We start from the raw sequence: 23,602 nt of genomic DNA on the forward strand, positions 1-23,602 counted from the left end.
TGAATTCTAGGGCAAAAATTTCCTTTGTTATTCTGTTAACATTGCTGTAAAACCTCTCTGCAGTTTTTTTTTTTTTTCTTATTAGAGAAGACTCCTTTTGAACTCATTGGCCCCTCTAAGTGTGTAATACTGACTGACAGCAGGCTTCTTTTGTTCAGCACTTTCCTTTTAAATTTAGTGTATGTCCTTATCACACAGAATAGTCCTCAGTAACCCTCAGCTGCTCTTTCAGCTTTGCGTGGCAGAGACATGTGCTTCCTTCTCCTCACACCAACGCAGGCAGAGCCCTGTCCCCCAGAGGCTGAGTCGCCCTCCTTTCTTTCATGGGCAATCAAAGTGCCAGCGGAGATCCAGAAGCTGCTGCTAACCCGGCCAGGGGAGGTGTGGCCCACTGACGGTGCAAGCCAAGGCTCTGCATCCTGAGCCGCCCCCTCCGTCCCTGCCTGCCCCCGGGCGGGATGCAGCACGTACCCATGCAGTTCTCCAGCGGGATGTCGGTGCCCAGCCGGATGTCATCCAGGGCCAGCTCTCCCGAGTGCCCGTTGCGGATGAATCCCTCAAACACGATCTGTGGGAAATCACAACAGAAATGTCAGCGCTAAGTTGGGCGCTTCCCAGCTTAGAGCCACCTACGGAGAGTGGCTGCTGCTCCCAGAGGAAAGGGTGGGAAATTGCTCCAGGCTTTCCCAACAGACCTGTGGATCACCTGACACTAGTCCTGCTTTCTTGCTCTGCCTCTGCCAGCCCTTTCCCAGGGAAAGCTGCTGTGCCTGGACAGGTTCAACAGAGACATCTTTGCCTGGCCTGGCAGCTCTTGGCTTGCAATTTTTTCAGTTAAATGCCTCTTATAAGGAATAAAGACTCAGTGAACCCCCCTAGCCCTTGCACAGTGGCATAACTCTGAGTTACTGCAGCAGCAGCTTTGGCCCATGGTATTAACTGAGCTATGATCACAAAAAGGAAGGGAAGTACACAAAATGCACAGCTACATTAACTGTAAAGTGCTGTTCCCATCAACATTACATAAGAAGTATTGAATGTCAGAGGAGAAGGGTCAGCTTATTCCTACTTAATCACAGGCAAAATATATTTACAAAAATAAGTAGAGTTGTTAGCTCTAAGAACTGCTGAGTGGAGACACTTGCAATATTTACATAATGACGCCATTATACACATGCTGGTATATTCACGTTTAGCACAAAAAGTAGTCAGCCAGTGCCCATCATTCTTATCTGTAGGCATATTGTGTTTTCTGGTATTTTATTGAAAAGCCAAACCCATACAAGCAAACTAGTCAGACAGCTCCAGTGCAAAGCTTTAGCTTTATATCCCCCTGCCTACTCTGAAGGCCTTGGAATAGGCTGCCAAGTGAAGTGCTGGAATCACCATCCCTGGAAGTGTTCAGAAGGCATGTGGATGTGGCACTTGTGGATATAGTTTAGTGCTGCACATGATAATGCTGGGTTTAATGATTGGACTTGATGATCCTGGTGGCCTTTTCCAACCCTAGTGATACTAGGATTCCAAGGGTCCAAATGATTTCCTAGGGCTACGTACTTCACAAACCTCCTCTCCCAATATTATGTGACCTCTTTCATCTAAGGTGCCTGGGATCCATGCCTGCCTTCAAGGACACCTCCCTGAAGGGCTGGGTATCTGACTGCACAGCAATGGAATGTCTGGGCTGTGGGTCCCAAGCTCGGGCCATCAACCCATGCGGGAGGCAGCAGTTTGGAGGGGTCAGTGGCCTGACAGCAGCAGCTCCCTGGGTCAGGCTCAGGGCTGGGAGCTGGCTGGAGCAAGGCTCCCCACCAGGGTGGTCACTAAATTGCTGCCTCAAGCCTGGGAGTCCACATTTCCTCTGCCTTGGAGGGTGCTGGATGCTGTGCTGATGCTCATTAACAAGTGACAACAGTAGCACTGTCTCCCTGGCAAATGGCACGCTGCCCGGGAGGGACAACCGTGCCAAAGACACTCCTGGAAGCAGCAGCCTCTCCATGGGATGCTGGTACAGCTGTGCCAGAGGGGCTCAGGTGGCCGTGGCAAAGCAGCACAGCTCCCTTCCTCCCTCCAGCTCATCCCTTCTCTTCCATTGATCTCTGAGAGTGGGACAGGGCCATGATCCTACAGCCCAGCACCGAGCCCTCTGATCTAGGCTAAAACATCAGAGAAGAGGATTCACAAATGAGCCTGCATTCCCTCTTCCTTCTGCTATGTCAACACTTGCAGCTGAGGCTGGAGAATGGCTGTTTGCTGCCCACCCTTAAGAGCTGACTGTGTTCCCTCCCAGCTTCCCACTTCTCCTGGCTGCTGCATTTGCTCCCTGGAGCTGCACATCTGCCTCTGGTCAGACTATCTGATGACCTTCACTTGGAGGGGGAAGAAATGCACAAAACAAAATAAAGGAAAAAAAAGAAAAAGGGAGAATATTTGGGAGATCTGAGGAATATTAAAGGCAACAGGCTGAACAAAGGCCCAAGTCTGTGCAGAAGACAGGCACTCTCAGAATAACAAACAGTGTAGTTTAGTTACTATGGTAACTTGAGAAACACAATGAAAACAGCCACATTTCCCAATGATGAATGGGCCTGGGCTCTGAAACACTGAGATCAAGATGCTGGAGAAGTCTACCTAGTCCAGCACGCCTTCTGCAAACATCTTACCCGGTACTCCATGTCGTAGCTTGGCAAAATGATGCGGCCTTCCCTCCACTCCTCCCCTTGGTCCTCCGTGATGACCCACAGTGCCTTGTGCTCCTGGCTGGCTTCCCGCCAGACCCGCAGCATCACCCCATTGCTGCCCCAAGCCTGGTACTGGAAAACCATGCAGACAGCGCTCTGGGGCAAATAGATAGTGGGACTGATGAGCCGGGCTCGCTGGCCTTCCCGCCTTCCGCTGCTTTGCAGTTGCAGGTAATTCTTGACATCTGTTCGGAGAGAAAAACACCATTCCATTGTTTTCTGCAGCCACTGGCAACGAGTGTCTCACTTACTGCCAAGTGGCTTTGGCAGTGCTGCACGGCAGTGCAGCCCCATGCCTGCAAAAGTGGGGTCTCACACCAGCACCCTTTGTGTGCTCATCCAGCTGAGCCACTGCTGTGCCCTGTGCAGCCCAGGCAGGGCATCAAGTTGCACACTCCCTCACCAGGCACCACCCTCTCCCTGGGTAGGAGACCAACAACAGAAAGTGTTTAAGAAAAAGACTGACATAATTAGAAGAAGTTAAAAAGCTGGAGCAAGTTATTGTCAGAGGAAGTGATGCCATGATAATTGCATTGGCAGGGGGTATGTGTGTTTATTCTACTGGGAGCTTCCTCAGTGAACAAGCCTGAGGTGGGTTTTTCTAAATGCCAGTGCTGAAAACTCATCTTGTTTTGAGGAGAAGCACAAAAAAATGAAACTCTGGCTCTCAGTTTTTCTGTAATGCAGCAAAACAGCCTCTAAAGCACAGCATAGAGGAAGGACATGGACCCAATGTGTGAAGCGTGCATAGGTGACAACTGGGTGGTTGCAAACTTAAAGGTAGCTGAAATACATACAACAGAGGATTCACTTGCTCTAATATTACATTTAAAGTGTGCCACATTTTTTGTCAGTCCTCAGGGAGGAGAGATTTGATACACTTGATATCCCAGGAGAAGTTCAAGGCTCAGGCTGGAACTGGAGATATTTGATCTGAATACCAATAGCAGCAAAAGCACATGGATACAAATCCCGAGGCACACCTGACTTTAGCTGGAATCAGTGGTTTCCAGCCCTCTCTGATGAAAAGCCTCCTCAAGGAGTTTCCCATTTGCAGCTTGGATGTCTGAAGTCCCTTTAGCACAGACTGAAAGCCCACTGTGTAGCTGAAGTGATCTTTACCTGTCTCTCCATCATGACCAATGTCAGGATGGAATCCCTTGGGTCGCTCCAGCTGCAGAGCAAGGTGACCCAGACAGGCCAGCTACAAATACTGCTAGAGTTTGCATTTTGCCCAACAGAGGGATGTGCACAATTTCTTTTGCTACACAGTGGGCAAGTGCCACTGGTGCTTCATGCCAGCATGTGCTAGCCCAGGCACAAGAGGGTTATCTCTGCCCCAGAACTACACCGAAGGGTTTGTTAGCTCCTTCCCCCACATCTTAGCCTGCTGTGCCTGATGGGCCAAGCTCTGAGCAGCAGCTTGGCCCTGCCTGCCCTGCTCCCCCTGTGGCTTCAGTGCCCACAGCAGTGGCAAGAGCAGTGTCTGTACTCAGAATGTTTGCAGAGTGTGCTCAAAACACCTCCAAAACTTAAACCAGAGAGACCTGAACTTGGAATCCATGGAAAGATAGGTCCCAACAGAAAAAAGCAGCTGACATCACTGCTGCTCAGCAGTCAAGTGACATCACAGCCCAAGGGAGATCTATCTACAGTGCTGGCCCTGCTGCAAGATTGTCAGTGCCAGAGAGCAGAAACCAACCACTGTGAGCTAGGCAGCCTTCTAAAATAAATTTAGGACAAGATAACAGGAATATTTGCCATCATTCTTCTCCTACCATGTGTGATCAAAGTACTTCAAAAGCATATCCACTCCTGTGAACTTTTACTGATTTTGCTGTATGAAGGACAAATCTGTTCCCAACTGGCCACATAAAGAAACAGCAACATTTTAGCAAAATTTTCCAGCACCTGTGAAATGTCCCTGTGCCACTTGGCACTTTATGCCAACAAACAGTAGCAGAAAAAAAAGATGAAAGAGTGTTTGCCCACTCCTGCTTGAGTGAATCACTTGAAAAAGTACCATGCCGTTTTCTAATGGAGGACTGTTCTTGTGATTTACCTCAGAGTGCTAGTAGTGGAGGAGGAGATGTGGGAGATAAACAAGTGGAGGAATTAAAAAAAAGAACAAGCTGTACTCCATGCCTAAGGAGTGATAAGGCATAATAAGTCATCAAGGTCTCCTGAATTAAAAACCTCTTTTTGTAATTCACTACAAGCCTCTTCAAATGAAAAAAGCAGCAACAAGAAAAGAACAGCAGCAACAAACAAGGGAGCAAATCAGACTGCAGTCATACACTTATCACACAGCTGAAATGGTCTCACAGGCAAATCTTAAATAAAAGCACTATCCAGGTTCAAGAATGATCAAATCCATATCCTCAAAGTTCAGGACCAACCTTTGGTGCCAGTACCTAAGCAGCCTGACTGAGTGCAGGGTTTTGAGCCATCCTTGGATCTGCCCATAGCCCAGAGCTGACTAGAGGGGACTGACTATTCTAATTGTGCAGCTGGACACCTCCCATTATCCTCACCCCAAAAGCCAGTGGTATCCAGTGTGGCTACCTTCCCACTTCAGCAGAAGAGCCTGTGTGCCTGAGTCACATCCCTCCTGCCAGGATTGACACTGACCTTCTGTTTGTTCCCATTCCTATCAAACTCTTAAACTGCAGCCAAAACTAATGCTCCCTTCAGCAACACAGGATCTTTCAGAGACTTGGGAACCCTCCATCTCCTGTGCTCCCTGCCCAACTCTTGCTGGGGCCCAGAGATCTCTCCAGGACCTACTGTCAGTCCCAAGGAGGCTCAGTCCTTGGGTGGTGATTCCAGTTGCTCCCCTGCAAATAGCAGTGGGTTTGGGCACTGTGCACTCTTGCTCCTGGTACCAGTACCAGTTTCTGGGTGGAAAGCCAAGTGCAGGCAGGCATGACTTTCTATGTCATTTGAAGATGAAATGGCTGGATCACTCTAATGGCTAGTTGGACCTTAGGAAAAGCCCTACAAATTTGCTGAGACTGACTGAATAAGGGCACTATGGAGGTAATTGTTGGAACAGCATGTGGAAGCCTGGTAGTTCCAGTAGTCACTCTGTTTGATACAGTAAATGGAAGCCTTTGGCACAGAAAGCATCTGAAAGGCTGATTTCCCCTGTTAAAACACTTGAAGGGAGCTTTGTAATGATGAGCTGATCAATTCTTCCAGGATCAGAAATGCATTTTAATCTCTTTCCCAGAACTTTGCTTTGCAGTCTCTGTTCCTAATACGATAGCTACATCCTCCACAGAACTGGCACTGCTAGTTCAAAGCACCGGCTCAAAAAAGGCAGGAAAACCCACTCAGGCATTTTACCTGTTTTGCAACTGGTGCTATGGAATAAATCTCATGGACAATTTATGGGATCATCTGGATGTAAGGGAGCCAGTAATGTGAACATGAAACCACCCCAGCCAGATGATGGCAGAGCCCCTCCTGTGTGCATGGCAGTGAGTCCTGGATAAATCACCAGCTGGGCTCTGCAAACCAACCATCTGGGCAACGTGGTTTTCTCTTGGCACACCTGCCCCCTCCTGCTAGGAAGCCATCTGAGAGGACATTAGGGGCAATGGGGGATGAAGCCTCACAGTTTGGGTCAGACTGCAAGCACAAGCCATAGCAGCACCCCCTCTGCAAGGTCAGGCTGCCTTGTCTTGGGTCCTGCACATCTCACACCCTCTCTCAAGGAAAGCACCTTCCCTCACGGATCTCACCAGCACATCTGGAGGTGTTCCAGCAAAACATGTCGGGCAGCATGTACACAAGCAATTATTGAGATTTCAGACTCCCTCTGCATTTCCCCCTTACTGGATATTGTTGAGTTACAGCTGCTGCTCCTGTGGAGGAACCACATGAAGTGCCCTCACTTATATCCCTCCAAAGGTCGCTGCACTCTCCTTTGCTGCATGGTGTGCTTTAGCTGGCAGCACGGCAGCCCAGCTGCAGCCACCTCTTGTCTGTCAAATCCCAGAGGTGATCACACTGCTGTGGGCACTGTCTGCTGCTTGCACAGCCCCAAACACCACCCCAACCACACTGTGTCATGGCCAAGTAGACATCCCAGTGGGGCATGATCCTGCTGTTCTTCTGGGGCATGTGAGGTGGCAGCTGCATCAGCTTTTGCCACTCCTGGGGAGCAGATCAGCTCGGGTGCTCTCATGACTGCAGGGTGGTCTGGTAGCAAGGGAATGGCAGCTGCATGAATATGCAGATTGAAATTGGATAGTTATCACATTTTTAAATTTTTTGGCAAATCATGCAAATTCACCTCAAAAGGCTGCCACTATAATTTCATGACAGGCCTCTCCTCAATGACAGACTTTCATTTAGGATGGGAAGTCAATCCTCCATAAAACTAATATTTATATTAACTAGATCACTGCATCTACTGGAAAATCCCCTCAATTTTGATTATGTGTTAATTAGCCTGCCAAGTCCTTGCAATTTCAGTCTCTAAATCAGCCCATCAAAAGGCATAAAATCCCACACTTACCCAGAACCAGGCGCTCAGCCTGCTCTCTGGAGCCCTTCTAATGGACCCCCCATTACATCCTCTCAATTAAGCCTCCTGCCCTCAACAGCACAGTGCAACTGTGAGTCCTGTTACCTTCCCCAGGGAGTGCAGGGAGGGCACGGTGTCCCTGACAAATCAAATGCCAATTAGAGCCCGACATTTATGCTACATGAGCTGCCAGCTACCAAAACTTGTCCTTTGGCAGCGTGGTGGGCACCCTGCCTGCCCCTGCATGAAAGGTGTGCACAGCCCCACCAGCCCAGCATCTGTGCCTGCACAAGTGCAGAGCTGAGCAGGCTGGGGCTGCACTGCACAGGCTGCACACACTCTTGCTTTCCCCAGCCCTGCTCTGTGACCCACTGCTGTGAAGCCATGGGGTGGTGCACAGCTAAGGTTTGAGAGATGGTGTCCTGCTTTGCAGAGAGCATTCCAGCCTGCTTTTTTAAGCAGGAATGTCACTGGTGTTTGGGTCCAAAAAGTGACTGAGGCAAGCAGTGAGCCCCAGAGAAATGGTTTCTTTTCCTCTGCCTCCAGCCCAGCCCAAGCAAGCAGGAGCTTTGCTGGAACAGACCATGGCCATACCTCCTTCCATCATGCATGACAGTATGGGCACATGGACAGCCAGAGCCTGGCCCTAGCCTTCAGCCAGGGAACTCACACACAGAGCAGCTGACGCCCAGCAAACCTCGTGACTGGGGTGCTGGAGTGTCCCAGCTCTGCCGTGCTGTGGGCAGCCAGGGCATGAAGGCTTTCTAACATTTGCTGTCCTCACTGTGCAAATGAGAGTCAGGAGAGACACGTACAGCTTTGCTGAGAGGCAATCTGCACCACACATGAGGGAGCGGAGAGAGACAGAGATGGATATATGGTCTCCTTCCCACAGTGTGCAGCTGCTCACTCATTGCATAGAAATGCTTGACTTTCATACCACCCCACATGTAAAACTCCTTCCTACTTCAAAGGACGCAGAATTGACCCTTGAGGTCAAACTGTGTCCCCGAGGCACAAACCCTGAGACTCTCATGAGAGTAAGTGCAGATCCACTTGAGTTCAGCCCTGCCCTGTTAACACCATGAAAACCTTTCTGCTACTTTGGACACAGTAGAATCAAGGCCTTCCGACAGCAGTTCTCATAGATTGCAAGAAAAATATGAAACTTTCCCTTTTAAAGATCCCATGGGAAAAACACAGGAATGGTAAGGGGTCACCATCAGCTTAAAAACAGCTTAACATTTGTTTCTCTTAAAAAATAAGCTCTTACGAAACTTCAGAGCACTATAAACACTCCTCTGCTGAAAACACTTTGAAACAAATAAACCTTTCCCTGTAGTGCCTGCAACCCAAGTGAGCAGCATTCCTGACCCTCCAAGCCAGCAAGGCCATGGCCCACAAGAGAAGCTCTCAGTGGGTTTTTGCAGCCCAGCCCAAGAGCTGTGTGGTCAGGAGTGCTGCAAGGTTAAAAGTGCTTCCTTTTCTGTGCACACGTACAGCTGCCAGCAGCCGAACAACATGGGGTTCATGATGACCCTGACGCTGTGCTCACCCAAAGGAGAAGCAATACATGGTAAAGCTGCAGATCCCACAGTTCTCTTCTAGAAGCTTAAGCACTGCAAGAAAAGGGAAGGGGGAAAAAATGGGCAAAACACGGAGATTTCATCTCTTCAGTTCTGGCTTGTTAGTGTAGCATCACGGAGAGCAATACAATCACATCGACCGGCTAAGGATACAACCCAGGATCCTTAGACCCTTCAGGATCAAGACCCCAGTGAAATTCAAAGATGGTGAAAAGTTGAGGTGCCCAGGTTATTAACCCAGATTTATTTTCAGGTCTTAAGACCTTTATCTTGACACCAATGGCATGCTGCCATTGCGTGCAGCAGGAGGAGGGATGAAATCTCATTGAAACCCGAACTTGTTGCTCCGTGAAGCTTGCTAGGTGCAGCTAAGGGGAATCTTTCTACATATGGGAAGCATCTGAAAGTCCATAGAGGGAAAAATCCTGACAATCTCTTATGGGGGCATGGAAAAGGGAGCCAATGGTATTTTCTAGGCTTGCGAAGGGCAGGTAGCAGTTGGAACCATGCTGGGCTTCTGCTGAGCTGGGCACTTTGGGTCCACTTTCACCAATGAGGTCCCCAGACGTGTAATGGGAGCCTGCAGGAGAGGACATGGAGTTAATCCATGGTGCGAAGAGCCCAAGGAACACAGGGCTAAAAAAAGAAATGCAGAGCTGCCTGAAAGAGTATCTTGGAAATAAAAATAGTGGAATGAGAGCAGTGGGTGTCTTGTCAGTCTTGAGAAGTTCTCCGTGCCAAAGACAAGGAGGAATTGCATGCAGCGCATAAAATGAAATTGGGAGATATCTGAGGAATTCAGGCCTGTCTCTCAGCAGACTTTTCTAATCAAGTGCCTCACAGAGGATATTTCACCATGGTCATTTCCTTTCCTCTCTCTTATGCAGACTGAGCCAGGGCTCTTCCCTTCATTATTATTTTTTCCTTTTTAATTTTAATTTTTGTTTTGCCATTTTCAAAAGAAGTTAAACCACATTCCACATAGCTCTTAAAGGCACAGCACAGTTTCTTGCTACTGTGGAGCAGCCATGGGCTCTAGCCTGGGCCAGCACCTTTAAATCAGAGCAAATTGGGCTCCAGAAGCCTTGACTTCTCCTTAACTTTTGCCCTGCCTCTAACCAAGCACAGCTGCTCTCCTTCACCCAACTGCTCACCCCAGGGTGGGGAATTCACAAGCAAAGACCACCCTGAAAAACAGCTTTTCATTCCTTGCTCCCTGGAGTCTGAGCGTGAATTTTTTAACTAGAAACAAAGTGCTGGAGGGAGCATGAGGGAAGGGCAGGGGAAGAATAGGGGAGTGTGAACCAAACAATGCTTTGATTCTGTCCCCACCAAGGAGCTGGCACTGCCTCTTTTTCATGTTTCTCCAGTTGCCCTTAAAATCTCCTTGGGGAGAAAAAAAGCAAATAGTTGCTTCTTTTTGTGTCATGTCTTCTTAATTTCTGAGAGCAGGACCCAAGTGAGGCATAGCAGTGACGCCTTTGAATTCCAGCTCCTCTGCAGGCCTGTGGGGTCAAGGCAGCAGATGCCCACAGATGCCAGGATGGCACACCCTTGCCTGAACCAGACAGGAGGCAGATCCATGGCAGTGCCAGTGCTGACCCCTCAGCCTGTGCTGGTGTTTGCTGCTGGCTTCCCCCGCTGCTATGGGTAAGTCACTCCAGCCCCCTGGAGCCACCCCCTCCTCCCCCTCCCCTGCCCACACAGCCCGTGAGTTGCAGGGCAGTGCTGGAGCTCCTGCCTGCTCCCGCTCAGTGCTTCAGTGCCTTCTCCTAAGGGAGAGCTCTCCACACTGGCACAAAAACAGACCACTGAACTCAGCAGGACGACATTCCCCAGCTCCAGCTGTGAAACTGTGCGACTCATAACTGAGAAAAAGGAGAAAGAGCAGAAGAAAAACAAGGACTGCATGCTGCTGTCTAAGGCAGTACCAGCCTCTCCTGGGCTACAACAGGATCTTCTAAGAAACTATGGCCAACTAATTGTACAGAGACTCAGGGGAGAGGAAATGAAATGAAAAATTGAGTCTGAGTTATAAAAATAAGTAATTTTTATCCTACTTGCAGGAGACTTATATTAATTAAACATTATTACAGTGAATGAGATGGGGAGGGTTATTAAGTCTGGGGCTGGCTGTAAGTGTTCTCTCCTGTTGCCTGAGGCTCCACTGAGCTCCAGATATTAATCTTCTGAAGCACTCAAATGCTGAAGAGATAAACACTTGAAATATGAAAATATTTTTCTCCCTAGCAGACACTGTATCCCTATGTCACGCCAAAGAATTTTTCAGATGTCCATATGGGCTGCACTTACAGCATTACCGTGTCTCTTAGAAAAGAGCTAAGCACCTCAGGAGCTGAAAGAGAAATGATGTGTGCATTTGTGTGGGGGTGATTTGTGTGTGGAGATGTAGCAGATTCTCCTCTTCCCATATGTTTCTGGAATACATATTTTCCTCTTTAGCACTGCCTACCAGGTGTTGGCTGCACGGCTTTCCAACTGGCTGGCGGCACTGCCAATCTGGCCAGCGACTCTGCCAGGTGGCTAACAGGTTCGCCTGCATGTTTGCATTCTGAGACTCAACCTTACCCAGGGGAGGGCGAGGAGGGACTCACAGACACTCACAGGGACGAGACTCACAGACACTGGAATCACCAGGCATCAGGGCAGAGCCCAGGACAGGTAAGATCAGCCAGCTCGCCTGCAGGAGCCTTGACTTTCACAAGCAATGACTGAGAGTGAAGCAGTGCTACAGTGACACAGCCTACTGTTATAAGGAAACTGGCAAATGTTCTTCGTGCCAGCCATGCCACAAAGTCAATGAGGGATAAGGAAAGCACACTAGTCCTGGCGTGAGTTCCAAGATGTGAAGCTGAAGAACTTGATCTATCAACCACATTGCCAGAGGCAGGCTCGCTTGCAAGCCATGCCAGCACATCTCAGTGAGGTCCTCCATAAATTAGGCTCTGTCACACTCATGCAAATCTTCTGCTTCCAAAGCACGAACAGAAAAAGAGCAAAAGTCAAACAGCAAGAAGCTGGCATTTCCAGCACTCTTAGGGCTTAGCTCATCCTTCACTTGGAGGAGACCGAAATCCAGCCTCTGCAAGCCCAGAGTGCAGAGTAGCTGAAGAGTATAGGCAATCTGAGTAACATATGGGAGAGAAAGAAATGCACTCTGGGGAAAAAGCACTGGATCCTACAGAGGACATTTGGATCAGGATGTGGAACAAAGCCTGGGCTAGCCTTCACAGTCCCACAGGATTCAAAGCCCAGTGTCTGATTCAAGTCCATCTCAAGAGGACAGTTAGTATAATTCATTGCCAGTGGTCACAGTCCTATAAATAAGTCATGAACCATACAGTAAAGCATCTGAAAGTTTCCATAAAAGAAGTTCAGCTCTGCATAGCCCCTGCAACTCATGATAGCTGTGCAATCATCATTCATCTGTTCACATGGACAAAGACCCATCAGCACTCTCTTCCCTGCTTTGGTTGGTATTAATCATCTTACCAGGCACAGTGTCAGAGCTTTGTTCAGAGTTGCCAATCCAGGTGCCTGAAGGCTGAAAAGACCACGTATAGCCAGTTGCCAAGTCGTGTGACCAACCACAAAGGTCTTCAGGAAGATCAAAGTTGCAGTTGAAGTTCGCAGGGAGTTGAAAATCTTACAAAAAGAAACAGAAGCAAAATAAAGTCAGATTAAAAAATTATTTACCCATGAAGGGTTGCTATTAAAAAACAACCCAAAACTAAAATAGCTGGCAAGCCATCAAAACTGAAGAAAGCATGAAATCTCACTCACACTGATGCTTTTAACCTATCTCACATTTCCTCAGCTCCAAGGATCAGCCTTAAGTTCTGCATCATCAAAATGTTCACACCACGTCCTGTGGCTAATCCACCAAACAAAGCAAATATAAAAGCAAGAACCAAATGTTTCCAGACTCTAATCAGCACCTTCTCTTCCTCCCCTAGAGTGGTAAAAATTAAATGCCTTTTTAAATGTCAGTGAAGAGTCCTTCCTGAGTGCCCCATGCTCAGAAGTTCCTGCCTGGCTCCAAAAGGAGAATCTCAAGTGCTCCAGAAACCCAGCTCCTGAGTGACAGACCCAGCCACTTGCACCAGACGGGAGCTGTCTGTCATCCTGGAGAGCTGTCACTCACTGCTTCCTACCTTCTCGTGGAAATGTTACCAGGGAAAATGTGGGGCCACCATGAGCTCAAGCTTTTGGATTCTGAGTGAAAGAAGCCAGCCTCTATTTCTAGCTCTGCTATGGACTCACCACATGGTCGTTGGGCGAGTCCTTTAACTTTCCATCTTGAAACAGGAGCAGAGTTAATTCCCCTGTGACAACAGCTTTGAAAGCTCTGGAGAGCTTTTCTGCAGGCTGTGGGCAGGCGGGCACATGCCAGGGGCTGCATGTGGCACTGAGGCAGCTGCTGGCTCCTTTGGCGGAGGGAATCAGTCACGTGCAGGGAGGCTGCAGAAATGGGCTGAGTCCGTACCAGGCACTCAGCGGACATGCATGTCTGAGCCTAATTATAGGCCAGGATTTTCCTGAGCAAAGAGGAAGTTTTAAATCACAGTGCCCACAAAGTGAGCCATAGCCAGAAGGGGGTGAGTGACTCAAGTGATAGGCATCAGCAGAACTTCACTGCAAGGGGCAGTGGGCTTTTTTTACATGCTCCCACTCCAAAACAAAACAATGTAGATCATGGATCCTTTTATTCCAATCTAATCTCATACCCTGGAGAGCAGCATTGTTTCTGTTTGGCTGTCATAAATCTGATTGTCCAGAGAAACACACTCATTGTTTTATGGAGTATGAGAATGAAAATTGTTGCTAAATCTGAGGGAAGCTGACAGGGAGGCTGGTTCCACGCTCCACAGCATACTGTGCTTGCTCTCTTGCCCTGGATTGCACCCGGGAATTGTGTTCTTGCAGAGACTGTTACTGGCCTAAATTTCCCTCCATCACTTTCCCAAGTGCCTCAATGGTTGCAGGGTTGCACAGGCTTACCACCAAGGCAAAGCAATGAGAATCAGGCCCTTTGAGTTACTTCTGCAACTTACATTTCTAGAACTAAAGTACAGCAGAATCCCCATGGGAGGTGTGAAAAAGCCAATTAATATTCTTTTATAAATTTATTTATTTTAAAATCCATTAATTTTTTTTTATCTGGGACTGAAAGCTGAAGTGACAGAAGTCCTAGGAGATATCTCAGAGGATAGTTTTTCCTTGTGAGATTCTTGAAGTCCTCGTGTACATTGTCCAATGCTGAGGCCCAGGCTCTGCTGTTGCACCCAGGGAAATGCATTTCCTGAACACTGCACTGTACAACTAACCTTGCACAGCTCTGTCAAGCCCTCTCCTCTTCATCTGGACATTTCACAACCTTTAGATGCTCACATCCCCCTTGCAAGAAACAGAAGAATTTGATGTCTGCTTTTACAGATAGGGATTTGAGGCAGAGAAGATTAGCCCTCCCCCAGCACTGAACCTTAAAAAGCACAGCATGGAGTCTAAGCTAACATTCAGCTTCTTCCACCCTCAGAAGAAGTAGCCAAGTGCTACAGTTACCAAACCATTTCAGGTATGTCTGACAGCCATCTAAGACTGGGTAGATGAAATTCTGCATTGAGTTAGTGTTCCCCTCTCTCTAGTGCCCACACAAGGAGCCCAGACTGTCCTCCTAAATTTTAAGCTGCTGATATTAGGGAAGGTGATCCTTAAGCAGATAAGTGTTCAGGACATCAGTCTTCAATACATGTTGTGATTTACTTCCACAGTTGTGACTTCTGCAAAAGGAGCCCTGCATACCAGGCAGTCTGAATCACCTTCTGAGTTTATGATTTACAGCCAAGAGGTGATCTGGAATGGAGATGGTTCCAAACAGGGCACTAAATGAGTTTCTTCAGGTCATGTAAGGAAGCTGGGAGACCAGCTCTTCATCTCTTGTACACCAGGGACTGAATTAGCTGCTATCTCTTGCTCTTCCATCCTTCCTTGATAGAACTTATCAGATTTTGGCAGATTTGTTTATGGGTTGGTTTCTTTTTTTTTTTTTTTTTAATCCTGGCCCATCACTAACAATATTACTCTAAGCTTTCCAGGAATCAGCCCCATGTATTGGAGCTAATGGGAAGATAAGAGTATTTTCCTAGCTCTTAACCCATCAGTTATTGAGACAGAGATGTGCTGCTCTGATACATACCCTCCTCTTCTCCACAGCTGTCACCGCAGTCTGTTGCTTCTGCATCAGTTGGGTAGGGAGTGGTGGTCTCTTCACTCTTCAAAGTGGGCACCAGTGTCTCTGCAGTGGGCCTGACATCTGAAAAAAACGGAGTAGAGAAGCTGTTTGCAACAGACAGAACAAGAAGCCCAGGTAGTAGAAACAAGGCAAAAATATTTTTTTTTATGTTTTTATAATGGCAGGAAGAGATAGAACAAGTATGCCATGAGATTTCCACATGCTACAAATGTCAGCATGGTTTGAACTTCAAGTGAACTGTCTTTCCATATGGGAGTTCTATGGATTTGGAGTTCCCACTGAACAAGCCTCTTCTCTAGACATGCACACTACTTTTTCTCTTAATTTTTTAATCTACAATCTACATGGGTAGTTGGAAATCCACTTAGCTGTCATTACTGGATAAGTGAGATCACAGGCAGAACATCTTTTTCTTTCATAAAGCCATACGACACACTGAAAAAACACACACAACATTCCCAGCAATTGTGCCAATTTATAAAACAAGTCACTCAAACCCACAAATGATGTAACCGCAAACGGACCCAGAGGATCCCCTAGTGAGCTCTGGCTCACTGCAGAAAGCATCTGGTTTCACACTCCAGGCTCCTGACTACACTTTCAAAGGGTCTCTGTCCAATTTCCCTTTCTCTAACGTGGCCCATGTGTAACAACCTCCAAGCAGGTGTCAGGGGAAATTTAAGCAAGAAAGGGAAGGATATTAAGATCAACAGTAAATGACATTAGGTTCCAGCAAACTCTCCTTTTATGGGTGCATTAAGTGGAGTACAGCAGACTTGATTCTTTCCACTTTTAGAAAGAGGCAGCTTTGCTCAGTTATGTGTGATTGCGTTTCTTTGTCGGCACCCTTCAGGATATCATTTAATAAAGCCAGAAGCAGGAGGAAATGGCTAAATACATTGAATATTTTCCATAGGCTCCTTTATGCCCTTTTATTTTCCTGTTATTAAACATGTTGTACAGAAACTCTCTGGGTTTTTTTGGTTTTTTTTCCCCCCAATGGCTGTCTTTTGTTCAGGATAAAATACCAAATAGCCTCAAAGTCTTTTAATTTGTAAGTTCAAATTTGTTACAACCCCATAAAACTCCAAATGCAACCAAGAAGCAAATTGCAAGCAGCCAGCCACAGAAAAATGTCATAAAAAAGAAAAAAAAAAAAAAAGCAGCAGGTGAAAGCAACATATCGAAAGCTGGAACTTATTTAGAGCGGGTACATTTTTTTAGGTTGTTGTTCCTGTATATCAAGATTTATAGCTGAAATGTGACAGTGTGGAAGGACCTTGAAAGCAAGTCCCATATGGGACACAGATGCTGAGCGGATGTAAATCAACAGTGTTGCATTGCCCTGGACTAGCCGCAGAAATATATCTTGAAAAATCAGTTACCATGGTAGAGCTGCAACACGATGGTTACAAGAGATAATGAAAATAACAGGCAGGACAGCGTCATGTGTGAAATGGAAAGTGAAAAAGAGAGGTCTTGCTTGCTCGCTTTCTCACTCCTCCCTGGCCCTGCAAGTGTCTGTTCAACTGGTGGTAACTGCTAATCAAAATGCAAAGTCACTGAGCAATTGAAACCAGATGTTTGGAACTTCAAAGGATAGAAACCCAGCTGCTAGTGAACATTCATCATTCTCCACTCTTCAGAGGAAAAATTTTGGCAGGTCTTTGAAAGAAGCCAATTGCTGACTGCCTGCTTCCCAATTTTTGAGTTAGTAGCCAGCTAGTTTGTGAGTCCAGTTGCGGCTGTTACGTGTTTAACTCAGTAATTAAGATGCTTGCTGCTGATAAGAAGTAGAAACACCTGGGCAGGATGAACATGGGCTTAGACCCTCTCTTGAAAATATTTTTAATCATCTTGTTTTAATCCATTTCTTAATCTTGTTCCCAAGCAAGTGCAATTGCCTGGGTTTTCGCAGCCACTTTTGTAACATGCCTGCGTCCTCACAACAAAGGAGGGCCCTTTCTGGGGATTGTCAAGCCTGCTGCATGTAGCCAGCCTGGATTATGCATGCAGATAATGCCATGGGCTATCTCTGCTCTCCAGGTTGCATCAGGGATATAAATGCTTTTTATAACATAGTGAATCCACAAGATTACAATCCCTGCTCTGATTACAAAGCTGAATGCCTGTAGATTAATAAAGCTAGGGATATTTATGACCTGGCAGTTGAGTTTTAAACATTACAATGTGCTAATTATTACCCAGGCTGGGAAATGACCATAAAGCACCTTGCCTGGAGAAAACATGTGCTGTTGCTACTGATATTGAAAATGAGCATGGACACACATGTAAAACAAAATTTGGGCCAAAAATAGCACAAGGCAATAAAGATGACAAACCCCTCACTCGCTAAGCTGGAGGAGTACATGGAAGGGCTGGCATGCACATGGCTGGAGGTCCTGTGTGACTGACTCCCCTTATGGCAGCAATGCAGTGCTGTGATGCACCATCCAGCAGCAGTCTGCAGAGATCTGGCAGTGGAGACTCCTGGGAGCTGCAGGAAGCAGCAATGTGGGAGCTGCCTGACCATGTCTGCACAAATCCTCGGCTCCTGCTTCTCCCACCTGCTTCTCCCACAACATCCTAAGATGTCGTAAAATTTAAATTAAGATCTAATCCGATTTAAAGTTTAGATAATTTACAATGGATTGCCAGTCCAGGGGGATATTTACTATTGACTTCAAATGTGAAAAATCATCATTATTAATAGTGTGTAGATGTTGTGTGATTTGCTGTTAAGTGTTTGCAATGCATCTTGCAGCACGTCACAGGAGGAAATGCTACTAAAGATTGCCCAAGAGGGTAAAAAAAGATCTGTGTCTTTCAAGCTTCCTAGAATGGGAATTCTTACAAAAATTGCTTTCTACAGATGTGTTTATAAAATGGAAATCATACCTCTTTATCACTGACATCTGGACTCCAGATTCATATGTAAGCAGATTATTAAAAATCAAAGATTAAAAAAGAGGATAACTAGCCGCTGGCACTGCAAAGTTAGCATCAGACCAAATGACCCTTTGGGTACTTTTTTTGCTTTTGGGGCTGAAACTGTGGAGAAATCAATCACCACTAAACCTCAGAGGGTCAGAGGCACAACCTCTACTGATCCCAGTAAGTGTGTGAAGTTAGTTTTCATCTCTGTATTAAAAATGGTGGCTGAAAGGCATACTACGTGTGAAAAACAGGTGGGTAAAAGTGACCAAGTTTCCTGGGTCCTAGGGATGTAGAGTTAACTTCCCAACCTTGTCTGCAAAAAGGCTTCCATGTTGGGTTCAGTGAGAGAGGGACTGTTGTTTTTACAGCAAAGCCTTGTTGTGGCAGCTCAGTATACGAAGTATTGGTCACTGCAACTCTGCTTCTCCTCCTACTTTTTGTCTTATTATTTGGACTAAAAAGCCCAAATGTCCTCTAATATAAGAGGCTGTGAAAGACTGCACAATGTCCAGGTAAAAGATCTGAAAGGAGCTGAGGACAAATTCTGCATGGGGCCCTGTGTGAAAGCTTGGAGTCCAAACATTGCTGCTGCATCCTGCATCAAGGCCAGTTCTTTTCAAGGTGGAAATAAAAGGTGGGGCCAAGCCACCATACAGGCGCTGCCGTCATGGCTGCAGCCTCCCTGCCACAGCATGGCCGAGGCAGGACAGCAGGAAATAACCTGAAGTTTGCTCCTTGCTGGTGTAGTGCCTGGCCCCAGAGCAGGCAGCGGGCAGAGGGGTAGGGGTTCCTACCTGTCCAGTCACAGCCCAGCACCTCCAGGCGCATTCCTATTCCCGCTGGGGACCACCTCTCCGGGTGCACTCGGACGTACTGGGCAGGAACAGGGTCAAACCTCCGGACTTCAGGGATGTCATAGTGAATGTTGCCTTCAAAAAGCTACAGAGAGAAAGAGAGAGAGAGAAAAGGCAAGAGATGTGTGCATTGTGAGAATTTCACATGCTCTCAACCAGACTTGATATTTTGGGTCTGGCAGAATGTGGCCACAGTCTGAGTGACCCCAGGCCATTGAGCCCAGCTGAGCAGAAATTGGGCGGTTCCTTCTCGGTTTCAAGGGGACCAGCCAGGCTGTTTCTGAGAAACTTGCACAATCTCTCCTGGCCTCTGCTCAGAATCCAGGGGTTAGATTCTGATCCAAGCCATGCAGGGGAAGCCTAGGGAATATCCACTAAATTGACATATAAATGAGATCAGATTTGTCCTTAGTAAATAAAGAAGCTACTGCATGTTCTAGGATGGTGTAAATAGCTGGTTTTCCTCACAGTCCAAGTACTGGTGTTTTTCAGCTTACATGAACAAACTAAAGTCTGTGGGGAATAAACAGAGGGCTATAGATAGCATCAGCCCTCATCTGAAGGATCAGGAAAAATTAAAACCCAAATTTTAGGCAGAGGAGTATGCATAAAAACAGAACAGGCAGTAGCAGAGAATTTATTTGTTCCTCAAGCCCCCAGCCATCCCCTAGCACTAAGAAGAAAGATTATGGGGAACTCCAATGATAAAGAAAAAATATGGGGAATTTCAGGGTCACACCAGTGTGACAAAGGGACTTTAGATATAGAAAATTTCCAAAAGAGAATTTGTGATTCATCTTCCTCTTTCAGAAGTGCACACACAACAGCCACAACTTTCCCCTTAAAATATGAAATTAGTTCATGTAAAACATAATTGTTTTACACAAAACAAAATAAAACACACCATCTTTTGGACTCTGACCTGCAGGAGCTAGGAGAAGCAGCAGGTGATGTCCATGCCTGATCCACAATAGAAAATGGAAAGAAATTGCTATCCCTGGGGAAAGGTGGAACTTATGGCCACCAGTACAGGTTTGGAGTAGCACCAAGAGACACAACCTGGGATTTCATGGTGACAGCTCCAAGCTCCCAAGGTCTCTGTGGGAGAGGACAGCCAACTTCCCAAGACCCCATCAGGCAGACTGAAGGAAGTGAGAAAAATATCCTGTTTTGCAGCTGCTCCAGGCAGTGCCTACCTTGGCTTGCATTGTTTTGGGGTCCTGGATGAAGTCCCAGTCCTTTCCATTCATGCTGTAGGCCACCTTAAACTTCTTCACAAAGGATCGGGACTCAGTGGTGGTCACACTGTCCCCTCCACGAGCCCCCTGGATAATGACGCCTTTGATGTTCTTGGGGACACCAAGGTCCACCTGCAGCCACTCCTCCCCAGGCTGGGCCTGGGGCACGCGGGGAAACCAGCCCGAGCGGCTGCTCACCAGGCGGGCCATGCTGGGAGACCAGTCATAGCCTCTGATGGAAGAGGCAGAGATCTGTGAGTCCGGAATGAGGCCAGAAAGCATTCCCAGCAGGTTGGAGCAGGGTGAATCTGCAGAGAAGGAAAGGCCATGAACAGTCAGGGTCATTGAAGAGAAGTGCTCATGGTTCTCCCTCCAGCATTAAGCTCTGGACACTAAACCAACACCAAAGGGCGTTTCCCCCTCCCTCCAGGAGCTGCAGTCCCGTCCCTCCAAGCGCATCCCTTGTGATGAATGCCTCCATGCTAGTCAGTGTCACCATTGCCACCACAAGCAGCCATGAAGTGGCAAGGGTCAGCCCCCTGGGACAGGCTGAAGGAGGGACAGAGGAGCACTGAAGCCAGGGAGAGGAGAGGACCCTCACCAGTGATGCGGCAGCCGTAGAGCTCCAGCCTCAGGGCGATGCCGTTGTGCCAGGTCTGGGGACGGATGCGCACGAAGCGTGTGAGCACTGGGCTGTGGATCTTGTTGAGAACCACCTCTGTGGCATCCTCATTGGCCTGAAATGTCTGCAAGGGAAGGGAGGCACAAATGTACATTTGCACACACTGTTACATCCTCACCAGATAAGCAGTCAAAATAATCTCAGCAGGGAAAACCAAGGAAAAACTTTCTGGTCAGGGCCAGCCTCCAACCAGAGCAAGCACCAGAGGCCAGCAGGGACATGTGAGCTGCTCATATACCACAGGACAGCATGGTGGATGGACTCACCTACCAGGCAGGAGGGCCAGGAGCTTTCTGCCTGACTGCCTCTCACAGCACTTTGAGAACAACGAGCACCTCAGACTATCCGGCCCCAGCTGCTTCAAGCTTGCCTCCAGACCTAGATCTGCTCCAGCACAAGTGACAAGATGCCCCCAAACAGGCTGACCCCCTGATGCATCCTTACACCAAGCTCCACCTGGGAACATCACATGCAAGCAGTGGTGTGAGCAGGAAGGGTGCACCTCTGCCTGGGGTGACAAGCTCTGCCTCACTCAGCCCCTTGCCTTTGCCTCTCCTGTGCACATGCAGCCTGCCACATGGAGACAGCTTTTCAGGAGTTTATGATCCCACATGGTATGAAAAGGCTGCTGCCTTACCAGATGGCCGTAATCAATAACTACCAGATGGATGTTAGATCCACCTCTTCTGCCCATTTTTTTAATAGGCTGGACAAGGACTGGATACATGTGTTTCTATTTTAGGCTGCAAAGCCATAGTGGGAAAGAAAAGGGAGGGAAAGAGGAAATACCCAAGGGGAGGATAATTTTCAACCCTTTCTCTGCCCCAGCATAAAGCACCAGAGCTCACTGACCAAGGCTGCAGGCATTGCCTGCTTTCACTCCAAGCACTTCAGGACAGGGCTAGACTATCCTCCCATCTCAGCTAGGAACCACATCCACACTGAGATGCTGGCTGGGTTCTTCTGCAATCTCCCTCCATGTGTATGTGTACTAAGCACAAGAGTTCCCAGTAAGTTTATCTCAGGAAAGCAGGACAGTGTAATCTCTGCCACCAGTCTCTTGTGGGAGGCAAGAGTCAAACATCTGAGGACAGAAGAAGGGGTGAGGCAGTATCCTGGCCCCTTGCCTTGAATAGCAGCTAGGAAGCATTTTGTGAGCCTCCTGTGGCTCTAGGCTTGCAGATGGCACATGTAACTTCTCTTCTCCCAGGATCCAGCACGGCAGGGTGTGCAGAGGGTGCTTACAGGGCTGTTCATGGCATTCCAGCTAGCTCTGGGCTGCCCCTGCTCATCGCCATCCACTCCTTTAGCAGTGGATGGAGCAGCCACTGCACAGAGGGAATCACTTGCAAATCTGGTTGGTAATTGGGATGAGGGGTTGATGTGAGCTTGAGCAGAAATGCTAATCTAGAGAATATATTTCATGCTGCTACCGTTTAACAACACAGCATGGTTTATGTGTTTTTAATATCCTATTTTATCCTGTCTGACCTCACTTCCCATCTTTTTCCTTGCTCAGCAGACACCAAATACCCTTTTTTTCCAGCAGGAGGGCTATAAGAAGAGTGGTTACTGTGAAACACTCTCCAGGCATATGTGTGTGTGTGCCTTGTAAACCCGCGGGCACAGACACACAGACACACACACAAACAATTTTAAAGGATATATTTCCACACCACAGCAGAGCCTTCAGCTTTATGCCAACACAGAAGCTGACACACAACACCTTATCTCTGAACCTAACACCGGAGGACAGGAAATGTTTATCTGAGCCAGTGCAACTATTTTAGCATAAGGGGCAGCGTGTCAGGTCAGACCAAAGGTCTCTCTGTCCCAGAGGAAGGCCCCTAATGCTGGCCCCAGCAGATGTCCAAGGGCACCAAGTCCAGTCTTCTCCTGGCAAACTCTATTTGCTTCCCACCGTCAGCAGTGTGAAGACTCCATGAGCCAAAGGTTGCATATGGACCGGCATGTTTAACAGTCACTGACGAGGTTTGCTGCTCTTTTTGATTTAACATGTTTCAAGTTTTGTTCTTTTTTAGCTCACTTCACACATACAAGCATCAGGGGCCAGAATCCAAATTTACACCAGCATAATTTGTTGCTGACTTCTGCACAGTCAAGCTTGACAGAAAGCAGAAGCAGGACTGAGCCCAAAAACTTTATCACTGCTATAGGCATCACTGAAAACATCTCTTAGATGACCTTGGTCTCAATTACTTGCTTCCAAGAAGAGCAATTTCAATTCTGCTTTGTATTAAGAAATCAGCAACTTACTCAAGCTAGATCACATTCAACAAGCTATGAACTCTGAATCTGGGCCATGACACTCCAGACTGCCAGCTTGTGAGGGCAGAATTGGCACCTGACTTCCAGCTGTGCTATCAGCTGCACTGGTAGGATCATCTGTTCCATTGAACCTCGCTTCCAAACAGCCCCAGCTGATCACAGCAAGTCATTGCTTGGCACCCTGTTCAGCATAACACAGAGGGGCCACTTCCAGAGGGCATGTGCTTGCTGCTGCCAGAGACCTGAGGTATTCCCACATGCCTGCTCTTTCAGGCTCCTTCCCAAGGGGAAATGCATTGTGAGCCTGCAGGTCCTGATGCTGCTGACCAGGGTCTGACCCTGACCGTCTGGTTTCCCTGTACTGAAAATCCTGACCCCAGAGCCCCAGCACACTGTGGAGAGAGGCCCATTGACTTCAACAGGCTCCACATCCTGCCTCAAATTAGCACTCACAGCATAGGAAGAAC

At 47.6% G+C, this 23,602-nt stretch overlaps 1 protein-coding gene across 4 annotated transcripts in view; it reads right to left on the reverse strand.

Annotated features, from left to right (window-relative positions):
* Nucleotides 1-23,602, reverse strand: part of NRP2 (neuropilin 2) — an 88,782-nt gene that overhangs the window by 22,468 nt on the left and 42,712 nt on the right. For all 4 annotated transcript variants that reach the window (XM_064719119.1, XM_064719118.1, XM_064719120.1 and 1 more), the window contains exons 8-14: nt 20,766-20,910; nt 20,123-20,472; nt 18,867-19,011; nt 15,079-15,195; nt 12,375-12,527; nt 2,664-2,926; nt 472-568 (exon numbers count right to left, since the gene is read on the reverse strand). In XM_064719119.1, the coding sequence (XP_064575189.1) occupies nt 472-568; nt 2,664-2,926; nt 12,375-12,527; nt 15,079-15,195; nt 18,867-19,011; nt 20,123-20,472; nt 20,766-20,910 (1,270 nt within the window). The remainder of the gene's footprint in view (nt 1-471; nt 569-2,663; nt 2,927-12,374; nt 12,528-15,078; nt 15,196-18,866; nt 19,012-20,122; nt 20,473-20,765; nt 20,911-23,602) is intronic.

Source organism: Zonotrichia leucophrys, chromosome 7 (assembly GCF_028769735.1).
Source record: "Zonotrichia leucophrys gambelii isolate GWCS_2022_RI chromosome 7, RI_Zleu_2.0, whole genome shotgun sequence".
In the NCBI taxonomy this organism is placed as follows: domain Eukaryota; kingdom Metazoa; phylum Chordata; class Aves; order Passeriformes; family Passerellidae; genus Zonotrichia; species Zonotrichia leucophrys.